We start from the raw sequence: 15,266 nt of genomic DNA, 5'->3' as shown, positions 1-15,266 counted from the left end.
CATTATTTTGATCATATTATGAGGAAATGGAGAAACTAAATATTCCTGAAATACCTAGACATGTAACCAATACCTTTGTTAAGTAAGCTGAAGATATTGCCCATACTTTAGACATGTCCAACTGTTTTGTGTGTGGTGGAACAAATATGGGAGAAAAATGGCCATGGGAAGCACAAGAGTTAAATTATACCAGGTACTAGAAATGTCTGAGAATAGTAGTTTAACCTATACAAGCGGGAAAGATGGTGATTGGACTCTCACTTCCAACCTGGTAGGACATATATGTTACTCAAGGAACAAAACAGAATCTTGCGTAGCAGTAGGTAACCTCCTATGCACAGGGACTTGGGAAAACGGTAAATGGTGGTCTGGAACCAACGAAACCACTACTATGGATCATTATGCCCTTACTAACGTATCTGGGATGCCATATCTAAAAGACCCCACAAATACCAGTCTCCTTTTGGCTAGCCCCAGATGGAATGTACTGGATTTGCGGAAAAATGGCATACGGACAACTACCTAAGAACTGGTGTGGATCTTGTGTATTGGGAAAAACAGGATTTTTCCTGTTACCATTAAAAACTAAGCAAATTCTTGGAGTTCCCATCTATGATGAAGTTGGCAATATAAGCCAAAGAAGGGAACTAAGTGCACACACCCAATGCACAGGAGTCACTTGGCAAGAACATGAATGGCCACCTTGCCGCATTATCCTAGTGTATGGTCCAGCTACTTGGACTGAGGATGGATTGTATGGATACCGTACCCCTATTTATATGCTCAACAGGCTCATTAGGTTACAAGCGGTGGTAGAGTTAATCACTAATGAGACTGTGAAGGGACTAACTGAATTGGCCAAAGAAAATGTGAAATCCAGGACATATATTATGCAAAATAGGTTAGCCTTGGACTATCTGTTGGCCAAAGAAGGAGGGGTATGTGGAAAATTCAACCTAACAAAGTGTTGCATCGAAATAGATGAAAGTGGAAAAGTGTTGAAGGTCATAACAGACAAAATGGTCAAACTAGCTCACGTTCCGGTGCAAACCTGGAAAGGATTTAATTTGGAAGACATATTTTCAGGATGGTGGCCAAAGTTACCAGGCCTACAAACCATCATAGTTATAGCAGTCTTGTTAATTCTAGGATGTATTTTGATTTTCTGCCTACTCCCCTGTGTTGTAGCAATGATTCGAAGGATCTCAGAAAGTACAGCCCAATTAACTGCAAAACATGAAACAATGTTAGCTTTATGGGAATATAAAATGTTGCCCTCTAAAATCCTGAATTGGAGGTAGAATGATGGAAGTTTAAGTAGGAAAACTTCCAAAGGGGGGAATAATGTGGAATAATGAACAATCACTAGAATAATGATGTGTCTGCATAATTACTGGAATAGTGCTGTGTTAGTAGTATGTAACTAACCTAATGCGCATTACACTTGGATACAATGCATGTAGCACACTCTCCATTGTATACCCGTGAGAAACGAACCTAATGTATTACAATGTGTATTTCAATGTGTATTCCTTTGTTCCTGAGAAAAGGAAAGTATAAAACTGAAGTCTGAACCCGCCCTCGGGGTTCAGAATTGCTTGTTGCTATTGCTTCTGAACCTGCACAATAAATCTCTCTGCTAAAACCCTCTGGAATTCGAAAGAGTCCTTTCGTTTTCCACAAGAATACTGTATGTGATAATACTTATGAATGCATAATAATGTCCAGTATGCATATATTAAAAGGCTGGTTCAGTTAATACTGAAGCCTGATATGTGAGATTAGCTTAATTTATATGCAATGTCTATTAAACCGAACTGAGAGAGAATATATCTTTCTTCTGTATGCAAAATTGTGTTTGTTTGGATTATTTTTAGTTTCCTTGTCAGTGTTGCAGAAATAACAACAATAATTTATTAAACTTGTGCAATATCTGATCATGGTTCAGTTATTTCCTTGCAAATCAGAAATTCCTCTACATTTAAAAAAAATGGCCTTTTGATGCTTCCTGCATAAATCATAACAATTTTCAAAAATGATTAAAGGCTCATGTTTATCTTGTGTTGTTGAACAGGAAGCACCGAAGGCATATAGGAAAGAACAATGATTTTGTATATTGCTGGTCAGGAAAAAATGGGACAGTGTAGGAAAAAAAAGTGAAACAACATTAAAAATATTATCTAACATTTGTTCCTTATTCCCCTGCTATGCTTTGTAAGAAATTGCAAAATAGTAATAACTGTATTCTTCTTTTCTACATGTTGTAGATCTATTTTTTTAAAATAAGTCCTGTAGATAGTAAAAGTTATCTAGCATACTTACTAAGTGTCTGTGAAAAATATCATGAACCTAATACTTTCTAACTAAACAGAATTTACCTATTGCAAGGAGATGACAATTTAAGATTATTTAATAAACCCTGAAGTGTTAAGTTTTAACAGAATCCTAGTGTGTAGTACAGTATATACATAGAAGTGTACATCAAGAATGTCCTACTCTTATTGTTTAATTTATATTTGGGGTCTTTAGCATGTTAGAGTAGGCAGGTCGGGATATTTGCAATGTTATTCATTAAGTCAAGCAGAATAAAATAATTGGTAATTGATGGCACACAATTTTCCCTAGACAAATTAGCAAAATGAACTTTTGTCTTTGGAGTCCTGGCTGAGTACAATATAAATTGCAGTAAAACATACCTGGTCTTTAGAGAGTATTAAGATACCAAAATCATCTTTCTCTAAGAAGTTTCACTCAGGTAGAAAGGCTTTGGGTTGAGAATACTTAATGATGTATTTCAGAGAAACAAATTGTTTTGAATTGCTAGGTCTCACTTGAATTGAATTCTTAGAGTAAAGTTAATGGTTTAAAAATGACCAGTGATAATGTCTGTTCTGTGGGGTATTTGACTGTACATTCCTAACATTTATTTTTCAGTGGGAGATTGAAGGATTCCCTCCCCCCCCCCATTTTCATATAGAAAGCTTCAGTTAGGAAAGAAGATTTTAATTTTCTAAAGTTAAGTTTATGCTGTAAAGTTTTTCTTAGATTAGTGAATGGTAATTTTTTCCTATTTGTCCTCATGAGCCATTTGACCTTTTGAAATTTTGAAATTAGCATATTTGGTATTCCTTGAGTTTTGGATGAAATTATGTTCCAATTACCTTGATATACATGAAATTTTCCCTTCTGTTATAGTACTAACAAGGTAGGTATCAAATCAGATGAAATGTTATTAATGTGACTGAAGATGCTCTTTTTTCATCTCTTTCAATAATGACAAGGTAAGTGTGGCCTCAATAGCATATCAACTCCAGCCTGATCTTTATGGTCATTTTTAATTGTAAGAATGCCAATATTTTTAATTTTAAGAGTTCCAATATAGAAATAATTTACCATTATTTCTGAGTAGCAGGAGCTTCAAGTAATGTATCTTTTGACATTTAGATATTTGCCAGGAGTCCTCATACTCCAAAACTCTCAAATAGTAAGAGATTTAATATGTTGTCTAAAAAACAATATTCACAATACTAATACAAAAATGATTAGGAGAATACACCAAGATAGATGTCAGGGAGCATAGACCGACATGAAATAAAGAACTAGAGTGATTATCATCTCAAACATTTCCAAGAAAGACCATTTAGCACCTATTTTTATATTGATTTTAAATACATTGGGTTTTGTTTTTGTGCTGAAAACTTATTTTAAAACAGAAATGGGTGGGTTTAGCTCATTGTTGGAGATGTGTAACTCAGCATTCAGTTCCTATGGTGAAGAAGTTATGCACTACAGTTGCTCTGTTTGAGAAATAAATTACTATTTTTTTAAAAAAAAACCTTATTTGTAGGTAAGTATGTCCTTATAAGTATATATTTATACTTATATACATTTGGAAATTGTTTGGAAATTGTTGAGATCAACAGAAATGGAGGGAAAATATTTTTTTTCTCACAATTGTACAATGACATGCAGTCTCACGATCTTACTTTGGGATCTCATTGATAGGTTTGGAATGCATATCTTAACAATATACCATTTTTATATTACTAAATAAACTCAATTTAATAGTAATTTTCTTGTATGTAAGCCATACGTGAGACGAATGTGATTCCCTCTGTGTACTGTATATACACGTTTTGTTTAATATATAGGATGGATTTCTTGTTCTTTTTGCTTTTGGAAAAGATAAAAATAAAATATGTTTGTTATGATTTCAAAAGCATATTTGAACAGATAACCACCATGTCTTTCAACGGTGACTCCATAATTGCTATGTTTCCAGAACAGCACAAATTAGAGGATTATTTCCCACTGTGAGACAGTTGGCAGCCCAAACGGGAAACACTTGAGCAGCAGGTGGCTCAGAAATGTTGCCATGATGCCAATAGTGTGAGGAGTTCTAGTGTTGCATCAACACTGCAGAGCAAAGTAGCAAACAGCTGTATGGATTGAGACCCCCCAGGGGAGGGGGAGAAAGCAGTTGCTTTCCCCAGCTAGACAGGTCAGCTGGGTTTCTTTCTCTCCTGCTCAGTTATGCTCTGTAAGGCAGAAAGGGACTCTGTATAACTGCAGGGCTTGGGAAACTGAAAGTTCAACATTCTATAATATGCATTGCATGGCCTGGCATCTGTGCAGAAAATATATACAGCAATAGCAAGATGTAGTTCAGACTTAACCTCTGACTTGGCTGTTTCAAAAGCAGGGTCCAGGTGAAAGCAATACAGTAAGCACTATATCTCTGCATATCTCTAGATGGTTTGAGAACATAGAACATAGAATAATAAGGCTGAAAGTGATCTTGAAGGCCTTCTAGTCCAACCCCCTGCCCAAGCAGGAGATACTATATCGTTTCGGACAAATGGCTGTCCAGTCACTTCTTGAAAACTCCAGTGATGGAGCACCTACACCTTCCAGAGGCAAACTATTCCACTGATTAATTGTTCTCACTGTCAGGAAATCTCTCCTTAATTCTAGGTTGCTTCTCTCTTTAATGATCTTCCACCCATAACTTCCTGTTCTCCCCTTTAAGTCTTCATTAGGAGTCAACAGTTACACCTTTTCTTAGTGTTCCATAGATTGAATGAAACTAAAGAATTAGCCCATCACAAAAGAAATGGGGAAACATTTTAGTTTTAGGACTTTAAAAGAAAATAAAAGAATGGGATGCACTTCATATATACTGTAGGTAGACCTCACCTTATGACCTTTTGTTTAGCAACTGTTCAAAGTTATGGCAGTGCTGAAAAAAATGACTTACAACCAATTCTCTTACTTACAACTGTTGCAGCATCCCAATGGTTATTTGATCAGAATTCGATTTGGCAACCAATATGCATCCCAGAGTTACGTGATCACCATTTGTGACCTTCATAGCCAGCTTCTAATAAGCAAAGTCAATGGGGGAAGCTGGATTCACATAATAATCATGTGATTCACTTAACAACTATGGGGATTCATTTAACAATCATGGTCATAAAGGTTGTAAAATTGGGGGTGTCTCAGTGACCACTTACTTAACAATCAATTTCCAGCCCCAATTGTAATCATAAGTTGAGGACTACCTGTATATATTCACTCATTTTGATGGATCCCAAAAATATAGTTATTAGACGTTTCCTGTGGAACAGCATATACAGAGTAATGTTTTTCAACCTCCTCTCAAATATTAACTTTTTGTGAGCCCTAATTTATAAATATTTCATATAGTAAAAAAAGTTGCAGTCAAGATTTTCAGATGGCTAATTGGAGTTAATTGGATTTTTATTGGTGTGATATATATATATAATTGAATGAAAGCTTTAATGTAATTTTGTGTTTTGGGTTCTGGGTTTAAAATGAAGGGTTTTTTTCTCTCCCTTTATATATAATATTTAAATAATTTTTAAAGTTTGTAAAATATCAAAAACCAGAAAAAGTGTTTTCTCCCTTTAGGGTTAAAATATTTGAAATAATATAGGGAATTCTTTTAATATAAATTATGACAGTTTATAAAGATTAATGAGTAAACAGAGGCATATATGATTCCCCACAGCAAGGAGAAGCAGAGATGGTTAAATTGACTCTTTTATCCAAAGAAGAGAATATACGAGGACAATTCGGAAATAAACCTCCATTTGGTTATCAATGATAGACACTTGTAGATACAGAACTTTTATTACACACATTAGAGAACTACAACATTACATTACTTTTCGACATAATCACCATTCAAATTGAGGCACTTGTAGTAGTTGCTTGGTGCCAAATCTGGCCTATGGGGTGATCAAAAACATCCCAATAGAACTGCTTCAAAAGTTCCTGGGCGTGTCTAGCGGTGTGCGGGCAAGCATTACCGTGAACCAACACCACACCGGAAGTCAGCATGCTTGTTATGGATGGCTGGTCTGAGTTTTCGTAATGCTTCACAGTAGATTTCTGGATAGATGGTCGAACGAATGCTCCATGAACTTCACTGCCGTATTCCTTTGGCATCTTCACATTTGGTGGGATTTTCTATGGCACCACTTCCGGTGTGGTGTTGGTTCATGATAATGCTCGCCCGCACACTGCTAGATGCGCCCAAGAACATTTGAAGCAGTTCCGTCAGGATGTTTTTGATCACACACACACCCATTGCCCAGATTTGCCACCAAGCAACTACTACTAAGGAATTTCAAACCTTGAAAAACGTTATGACAAGTGCCTCAATTTGAATGGCAATTATATCAAAAAGTAATGTAATGTTGTAGTTTTCTAATGTGTATAATAAAAGTTCTGTATCTGTGAGTGTCTGGCATTGATAACCAAATGGAAGTTTATTTCTTAATTGCCCTTGTATTTAATTTTGTTTCTATTTGGAAATTGCTTCTGGATTTTGTGCTTGCAATGGAAAAAAAAATGAAACTTTGATTTTATTTTTGCTGATTAGATAGGTTTGTTACTATAGAAATGGCTAGTATATACTGTTATGTAAAAGTAAAAAAGTTGAGGTTGTAATGTTATTGTCTACTATGCTAAAGAAAGTCAGAAGTTGGTGCCTTTTTTTCCTTTTCCCTCCTTACACCATACTTTCTCTTTCTCTCTCTCTCTCTCTCTCCACCCCAGTTTCCCATTACTTTTTAAAATTTATCTTTGTATTTTATATTTTGATAAATTAATAAAAATGTATTGTAAAAAAAGGATTTTCAGATGGCTAATTGAATCTATTATTGGTGTCTATTGTCACTAAAGATGTCCATAAAGTGTTGAGTTGCTCACAGTCTGCTCTGGCTTTACTTAGGTTAAAGGTGTGGCGAAATTCTGAGCATGGAAAATTGTTTCTGTAGTTTAAAAATGCATCAGGCTGTTGATAAAGCTTCACAACTGGATAACTAGCATTGTGCTGGAAATTGGTTGACTTTTTCTAATCTTACCATCTGATGACATGTTGGCGGTCATTTGTGGTAGGATAAAGAAATGAATGTGAAATAGTGGAAACTAATGCTCAGCAGGGTCAAAGTTGCTAAGAAAAGGAATGGGAACAGAGTTGTCTCATTCTGTTGCCAGTACAGAAATGATGTTTTCTATTTTTGTTCAGGTTCTGACTATGCTTACAGAAAACTGCAGTGGAGTTGAGAAGCCAGCAGAAGACTGAATGGCTGGATGGATTCTATGGTGGGAATGTTATATACAGCTTTGGTTCACTGAAATGTTCATGGCTTCTGTTTCCCTTCTGGGCCTGGGAGAAGCATTAGAGCAAGTATTTAGACATCATAAATAACTTTGTTCTATTTGAGTTGTTAAAATGTTGGCAAAAATGAAAAATGGTAGCTGAAAACTACCATTTTAAAATTAAAAATCTCCCAGTAGTGCCATTGTGGAAGCAAATGATGAGGGGAAAATTCAGATATTACAGCTGCATGAATGGCAAGAATTTCTGGGTGTTATACTCAACTTTAACTGAAGATATACAGTGACAAATCCAGGAGGCTCAATGGAGTCTTTATTCATCTTGCCAGGTCACGGAGCAAGCAAAGAGGGCCCCTTTGCCGTTTTCCTGCACATACCAAATTGGTCCCCGAGCACACTTTGCAGGAACTGGAACATCCTATTTTGAAATATCCAATGCAATTAGGAAGCTAAATACCCAGCAAGCTAAAAAATGCTGCTGCTAAGGGGTTTTCTCTTGAATTAAGCTTACATCAAGGCTGCATTTGTCAGATGGTTGAAAGCTGAGATCAAAACAGACACTGCAGTCAACAGGTCTAGCTGTAACTAGACTATCTGGAACACACTTTTGTTTCAGAAGCCAATAATGATGGCCCCGATGGTTGTGCTACCTCAAGTGCGTGGTTATTCTGTTTCTTGGATAGTCCTGAGCCAGAAGGAGAATGATGCCCGATCTGGGGATCAGAACAAGAACTTCAAAATATGTCAGCCCTCTTTTTTGGATGAGCTACACAGAGATGTCAGTGAACTAATTCCGGATGTTAGCCTAGCTGTTTTAGAATGTTTAAAATAGTTTAACCATTCTACTTCTATTAAATATGAATATTTCGCATTTTGTATGTTGGGGAGTTGTGGGAATGTAACTGAATAAATGTACCTTATGACCACCCTGTAAAATAGTGTAATGTTCCTGTAGTTTTCATTTCATTGGCTGCTGTGAAAAAGCCCTAAATAAATGCAGGGATCAAATCTGAAGAAGCCATAACAAGCAGGGACCAAAGTGCTTTCATTGCTTGCAAGGTTATTAAAATAGGAAAGAAAAAGAAGTCACAAGATTTTTTTTATTTGTAAATTTCTGCTATTTCTAGTTTTTGCTGCTGCCCTGTTCAAAAAGATTCTATGTTCCATTTCACTTAAAGAACTTGAGGGGGGGGGGTGAAATCAGCCTTATTATTACTTTAGAGTACCTCAATATTAGATAATGATATTTGCTAAGATTCTTAGCTTCTTTCCAGTTGTTACTTCCTTTTTTTAAAAAAAATGGATAGGACTTGGAAACCTATGCATGGAAATCAGGCAAACATCCATTACTCAGTGGCCTTCCTTAAAACAAGTCATCCAACTGCTAGTGCCAAGATAGATCAGATCAAAAATGCTTCTGGACATTTTTTCATAGTATTTATTCATCCGCCATAGAGATCATTAGTACAGAGAGGGCTTCCCTTGCTGCTTTGAGCATGGGTTTCTCTGTCTATATTGCTTTTTATTTGGTTCTGTCTGAATTTTGGGAGGTAAAAATATACAATGCAGATTCTGCTGTTTTTTCATTTAGGAATGGCTTACATTAAAAGGCAAAGTTTTAAAAAGTGTCACATCTTTTAAGAAGAAACAAGTAAGGAAAATAGGCAAGATCTATCTGAGGCCAGTTCTGTAATTATATTAAGGCTACTTTTTAAAAAAAGAAGTACAATGAATACATAGATTGGTGTTTCTCAACTTTGGCAATTTTGAAATGTGTAGATTTCAACTCCCAAAGTTCCCCAGACAGCTGCTTGAAAATTCGGGGAACTGAAGTCCATACATTTAAAAGTTGCCAACGTTGAGAAGCACTGATATAGATGAACAGGATAAATACTGTGCTGTAAAATTTAGCTAGAAACTAGCTAGTCTGCCTAAAGCATGTACCAGTGACAGTTCTCAACTATCAGTTAAATTGCAGGCCTGAAGAAAATTGGGCTCATCTCACTGTGAACAGTTATTACCATTTTGGTTTTATAGTACGTCAATTTTATTTCCTGACAGGCAAAGCACAAAAAGGGCAAAAGTTTATTTTGTATAAGATCTGTGCTTGGCACCTGGAAACAGAATTCTCTGCATAAGGCAAATCTTTATACATTTTCTTTCTTAATATATATTTTACATACACTTTTATCACCCTCTTTAATATTCATATTGTATTCCCCTCCCTCCCACAAATGCTAGAAACATATTAAATACATTTATCTACAACACATCAAAACAACCTCTCTACTGCAGTTCCTGTATTTGCGTTATTTGGCAATTTCATTTTCACACTTTAACTTAAAAGATCACTTTACTCTTTTTATTGAGCATCATTGGCTTACTTACTTTCGAACAGATTAAGAAAAAATAATATTAGAAGAGAGAAATATTTGAGAAAGGCACTTATTTCTTGGCCAATTCAGCAGACAGAACAGGCTCTGCTGTTAATGACCAACCCTCTGTTACAACCCTTTGCAATGAGGCTTCTGCCTCTTCTGGTAATATCCACTCAACACAACCCCTGACTAAGAGGAATTCTTCCTTTATAACTACCTCCTGGGGAAGATAAACGCTTTTCACATGTCTTGCCAATTTTTTGCATTTTATATAAGCCCTTGAATGGTCAGTTGAGCACAACTTCCCCTTATTCCTTTTCAAAATGAGATACTGTGAGCAGCAGTCACGGCTGTTTCCAGATAAGCCTGCTATAAAAACAATTCCCTGCCTGCATACATCAAGAAAATCTTTCAGGGTTACTGGGCGTTTCCTCTCCTTCTCTTCAGGCAAAATTTTGTAAAGAGAAAAGATACTGTTCTCTGGCAAGAGACCCCCAAAATAGAAAAGGCAAAATTTTCTGAAGAAGAGACATTCCAGTCAGATAAAATGTTCACCAAGCTGAGTGAGAGATGGCTATGAACTTGAACTAATAAATGTAGATAACAAGAAGGCATTTTGGCAGTTGTCTATTTCCGATAGTGCAGTTATATAGGACAGCTTGAATTTTCAGGGATTGGTGCACACATTTGAGAAGCTTCCAAAAAGAAAAAAGAAACAGAAAAGAAAGAAACACCGGGCTTCTGTTGGGAACAGTTCACACCCAACTCAGAGAATTATTGCATTTACTGTAAAGCACGGCCCCATTTTTTTTTGTAAACAGTTTTCTTTATTTTTAAAATGCATCCATTGAAGATGGAAGCTATTTAGTTCCACATGGCTTTTGATTCCAGTCTGCACTATTCAGTTCTTTGAAATATAGCTATAATTGGCTTAGGTTCCATTGAGCATTCAAATGCAACTCCCGTTTAAATTTGAAAAGCAACCGGGACGAAACCACCAGTATATAAAATGAGATGTTTGCTCACAATTTGGCCAAGGCGATGGCTCCTAGCACCATTTAAACCATGTGCATAGACATTTGTGAAGATGATCCTGTGACAGCTCCATACTGCCTATTCTCACAAGTGCTGGCTGTAGGCTGGCTACTGTTGGGGGGGCTGATCACGTGCATGCTGTGATCCATCCCTGTTGAAAGATATTGCCTCTCTCCAAAGGCCCCGCTGGAAGGAGCAGAGCAAAGTAAAGTGCTTTGTGTGGTGGCCAGTTTTTCAGGGCTTCCTGCCAACCTTGGAGAAGCTGAGAAATTGTATCCATACAAATTATAAGGGTTGTGAAGGGAAAAGGCATTATAAGAACTCTGTTGCATGTGGCCACCGCTAAACATATGGGAAGAAGAAGAAGAAGTGGAGGTGGGGTTGCTAGCTTGCATGACATACTGGAACTGAGATGTTGGGAATGATCCCAGCTGGCTACCATAAGCTTCCATTTTGCCATTAGTGGGCAGGGCAGAAGGAGCAGGCATTCCTGAGATCAGGGTTGGAGTCCGCTGAGGTATGAAGTTTTCCGATGGCGGAGCAGCAGCAGAAGACCCGCTCTGGAGCCGGCTGTATCCACTCTCACTCAAGCCTGGGTAGCTCTGCAAGGCAGCCATGTTGCTTCTTGCACATGGTGGATACTCAGAGAGATTCAGGTTACAAAGCTGGCTCTCTCGGCAGCCAACATTGAAAGTGTTGGGGGTTAAATGAAAGGCTGGGGGAGAACAAGATGGAGATAGGAGGTGGGAAGATGCCGAGGGTGAGGGAGTCCCTGTGCTGGAGGTTGTTGGGGAAGTGCCTGTGCTGCCCCCTAGGAAGACAATAGAAAAGAAAGCAACAACTTAAAATAAGTTATATAATGTGAACAACACTTATTTCAATTTCTATCTTTTCCTCTAATAATTTGCTCTCTTTTTTTTATTCCCAAAGGAAAATATGAAAAATGTGGTCTTTTGTCCTAATTTCAAATTCATTCCAAAAGTTCTTAGGTAGCCAAAAACTTTGCCAGCATACTGCAAAGCAAAGAAAAAGCTTCACTACATTTTTTTTCTTCCCAAAATGCCCCTGAGCCCCAAATGAGCTCCAGTGGCTTTCTAAGAAAATAAAATAATGTCCAACCACAGCCCAGGGCTTTGTCTGAACTTAGTTTTACATGTCCAGAAAAAGAACAGAAGCAAGCAGAGATAGTTAAAAACGTCCTATAGAAGAGGAAGATAGTAAATTGCATTTCATTGAATTGAATAGGTAACTTTTCTATATCCTCCTTTTTGTAAGATTCCTCGTAGCATACTTTCAAAAATTTGAAGTATGCTTAAAGTTCACATCCATACATCTTTTTATGACCCTGCAATCCCTTAATTTGGGGTAGAGTCAGGGCGACTGAATCAATGAGCATTTACTGCCTGGATGCCCTTCCTGACGCCACACCGAATTTGCAGCAGATATTTTGTCTTTGCACCCTAGGAGAGAAACATCTGCCACCACCTAGGATTGAACTCTCAACTTCCAGGTGGGAGGCAAGTGTCTTCATCACTAGGCCACCATGCCACTCTCTTTGGATGTCTGTCCATAAAGGAAGTATCACTAGGATGGGAGTCTAAGCATATGGCAAATCATACTATATCCTTTTGTGAGGTTCTTCAAATGACCCTCCAAAAATGTTGCTATTTTGTTCTTCACACAATCCCCCCAAAGATATAGTCAAGAATGTCCCCCCATTTTCAGTAATGGTACCCAAAAACAAGCCCACGTTCTTCTCCTCCCATGAAATCCTGCTTCCCTTTGTGAGGTTTAAGCTTCTGTTCAAAGTCAACTGTGTTCCCAAATAGCAGAATGTTCTCGGAGGCTTAACTCCCAGTGAACCGTTTTGTTTTAAGCCCCACTTGTTATAAATATATTTAAAAAAAACAGTTTATAATGCAGTGCATAGAAAATAATACCACCTCCGTTTTCTGGTTTTGAGAATCCCAGGCATGAATAGTCAATGTATCTTTAAGAACTCAACTTAGATGTACGGATGTGAACTTAATTCTTTTTGTTGTTCAACAGTACAAGAAATGTGTGTCTTTACTTCTGCCCAATATTCTGCTTTCTGTGTCCTGGGAATCCTTATAACTCCCACACTGCATTTTGGATATGTTCATTTTTAAGGGAAAACTTTCTTTGGCATCAATTTTTGTTTGCATAGACTACAATATCAATATAATGTGATAAAAGGCAGCAGAAGTCAGCAGCTGGTGCCTAACATTTCCAGAAAATAAGAATACCAGACAATGTTGATTGATTTCACTTATGTCATCATCTTGTGCAACCTGGACAATGTTTCTGTGCTGAAAGTTGATTCAATTATTTAAAGCGTCATCCAACCCTGATCATTGGAATCCCACCAGAAAACCACATATGAAGTGCCAGAAACATTTATGAAATCACTGAGGACAGCAAGGAAAGCAGCATATTTAATAGGGGCGTGTAAGGCAGCAGTGTTCAACAGTGCAAGGCACTTCATTTCACTGAGGCATTTGGAAATAGGCTGCTACTTAATAATAGTAACAACTTATTAAATTTGTATGCTATCTGATTCTCAATGACGCTGGGCCAGGGGTGGGCAATTAATTTTCCCAAGGGGTCACATGAGAAACTGGGACTGTTGTGGAAGGCCGAATCAATAGGCTGAACTTAATTCTGCTCAATATAAATTTTATTGCTTTATAAAAACTAGCAAATTATGTGATCTTGTTTACTATGAAGGTGCATAGGCACACACACACACACACACACACACGTAAATTTAAAAAAATACCAGTGGCCTTCCAAATAAAAACAGTGAAGTTGAATTGTGTGCATGGCATATGCTTATTTAATTTGACTTCTAATTTCTGATTGGTCTCACGTGGGCTGGATAGGGACCGTTAAAGGGCCAGAGGGCTGTAAAATGCCCAGGCCTATTCTAGGCAGCTCACAATAATCGAAGAAATTACAATAAAATCAGTAAAGCATAAAAATAACCACAGGGTTGTTTAATCTTGTATATTTTCAACAATGATGTACATACCACTTTGACTTCAAAGCAACATCCACTTCACATCATTTTAGAGTATATGGTATTTTATAATCCTTTGTCTCTGCATTCCAATGCAGGTAGATATTGATTTATGGCCACAAGTGAGCCCAAAATTTCCATTGCTAAGCAAGACAAATGTTAATGAGTTTTGGCCTCATTTTATGACATTTCTTGCCACAGTTGTTAAGTGATTCATTGCAGTTGTTAAGTTAGTAACACTGTTGTTAAGTGAATCTGGCTTCCCCATCGACTTTGCTTGTCAGAAGGTGATCACATGACGCCAACATCATAAATACATGGCAGTTGCCAAGTGTCCGAATTTTGATCACATGACCATGGGCAGGGCTTTTTTTGTCATAGAACACCCAGAACGGAGTTCCGGCACCTTTTTTGGATGGAACCTTGTAGGGTAGGCAAGGCGGGTTGTATGATGTGTGTGAGTTCCGGAACTTTTTTTTTTTTTTTTTTACAAAAAAAAGCACTGACCATGGGAATGCTGCCATGGTCATAAGTGAGAAAAATAGTCATGTCACTTTTTTTCAGAGCCATTGTAACTTCAAATGGTCACTAAACGTATGGGTGTAAGTCAAGGACTACCTGTATACCTTTTGAACATTTGAGTCTAAATAGCAGCACCAAATATGTATGTGTTAATCATGCTGCTTCCTAGCACAGGCCTCTGCTTTTCTTACTATAGTGTATCTGTATACAATACGTCTGTATTCATCTGTATATCTTTTGGAGATTTGATCCATTCAGAATCCATCATTATCCATCATTTCTAAACTTAGCCATGTTCTTTTTCAGTTAAATATCTCACCAAATGAAGTTCTTTTAAAGATGAAATGTGCCAGATATGATTTACCAATATATTTCTAGTGTTTCATTTTCATTCACTGAATTTCAAAATACCTTGTCCAATTGCTTCAGTTTTAATACTCTTTCCATTAACAAAATATTTTTTTTTCTTGGCTATATAGTGTACATTATTTAAAGGCAGACCTGTCACTTGTAATATGACTAAGAGCTCATGTCAGTCCATCAAGCTTTTGAAATTTACAGTTCAATTATTATTGTCTTTATTAGTGCTTGTTGTTTTTTCTTTTTGTCTATGCACTTGAAAAATTCCCCACAAATTGTTTCAA

The 15,266-nt window shown here is 37.0% G+C and overlaps 1 protein-coding gene across 1 annotated transcript in view; it reads right to left on the bottom strand.

The window, feature by feature from the left end:
• Positions 1-9,676: 9,676 nt before the first annotated feature.
• Positions 9,677-15,266, bottom strand: part of TBX15 (T-box transcription factor 15) — an 84,402-nt gene continuing 78,812 nt past the window's right edge. The window contains exon 8 of the mRNA XM_039338810.1: positions 9,677-11,871. Coding sequence (XP_039194744.1) covers positions 11,084-11,871 — 788 coding nt within the window. The 3' untranslated portion in view covers positions 9,677-11,083. The remainder of the gene's footprint in view (positions 11,872-15,266) is intronic.

Source organism: Crotalus tigris, unplaced genomic scaffold (genome assembly GCF_016545835.1).
Source record: "Crotalus tigris isolate CLP2741 ecotype Arizona unplaced genomic scaffold, ASM1654583v1 scf7180000017716.2861928, whole genome shotgun sequence".
Taxonomy (NCBI): Eukaryota; Metazoa; Chordata; class Lepidosauria; order Squamata; family Viperidae; genus Crotalus; species Crotalus tigris.
Note: the sequence above shows the minus strand (reverse complement) of the source record. Positions and strands in the feature narration are given on the sequence as shown.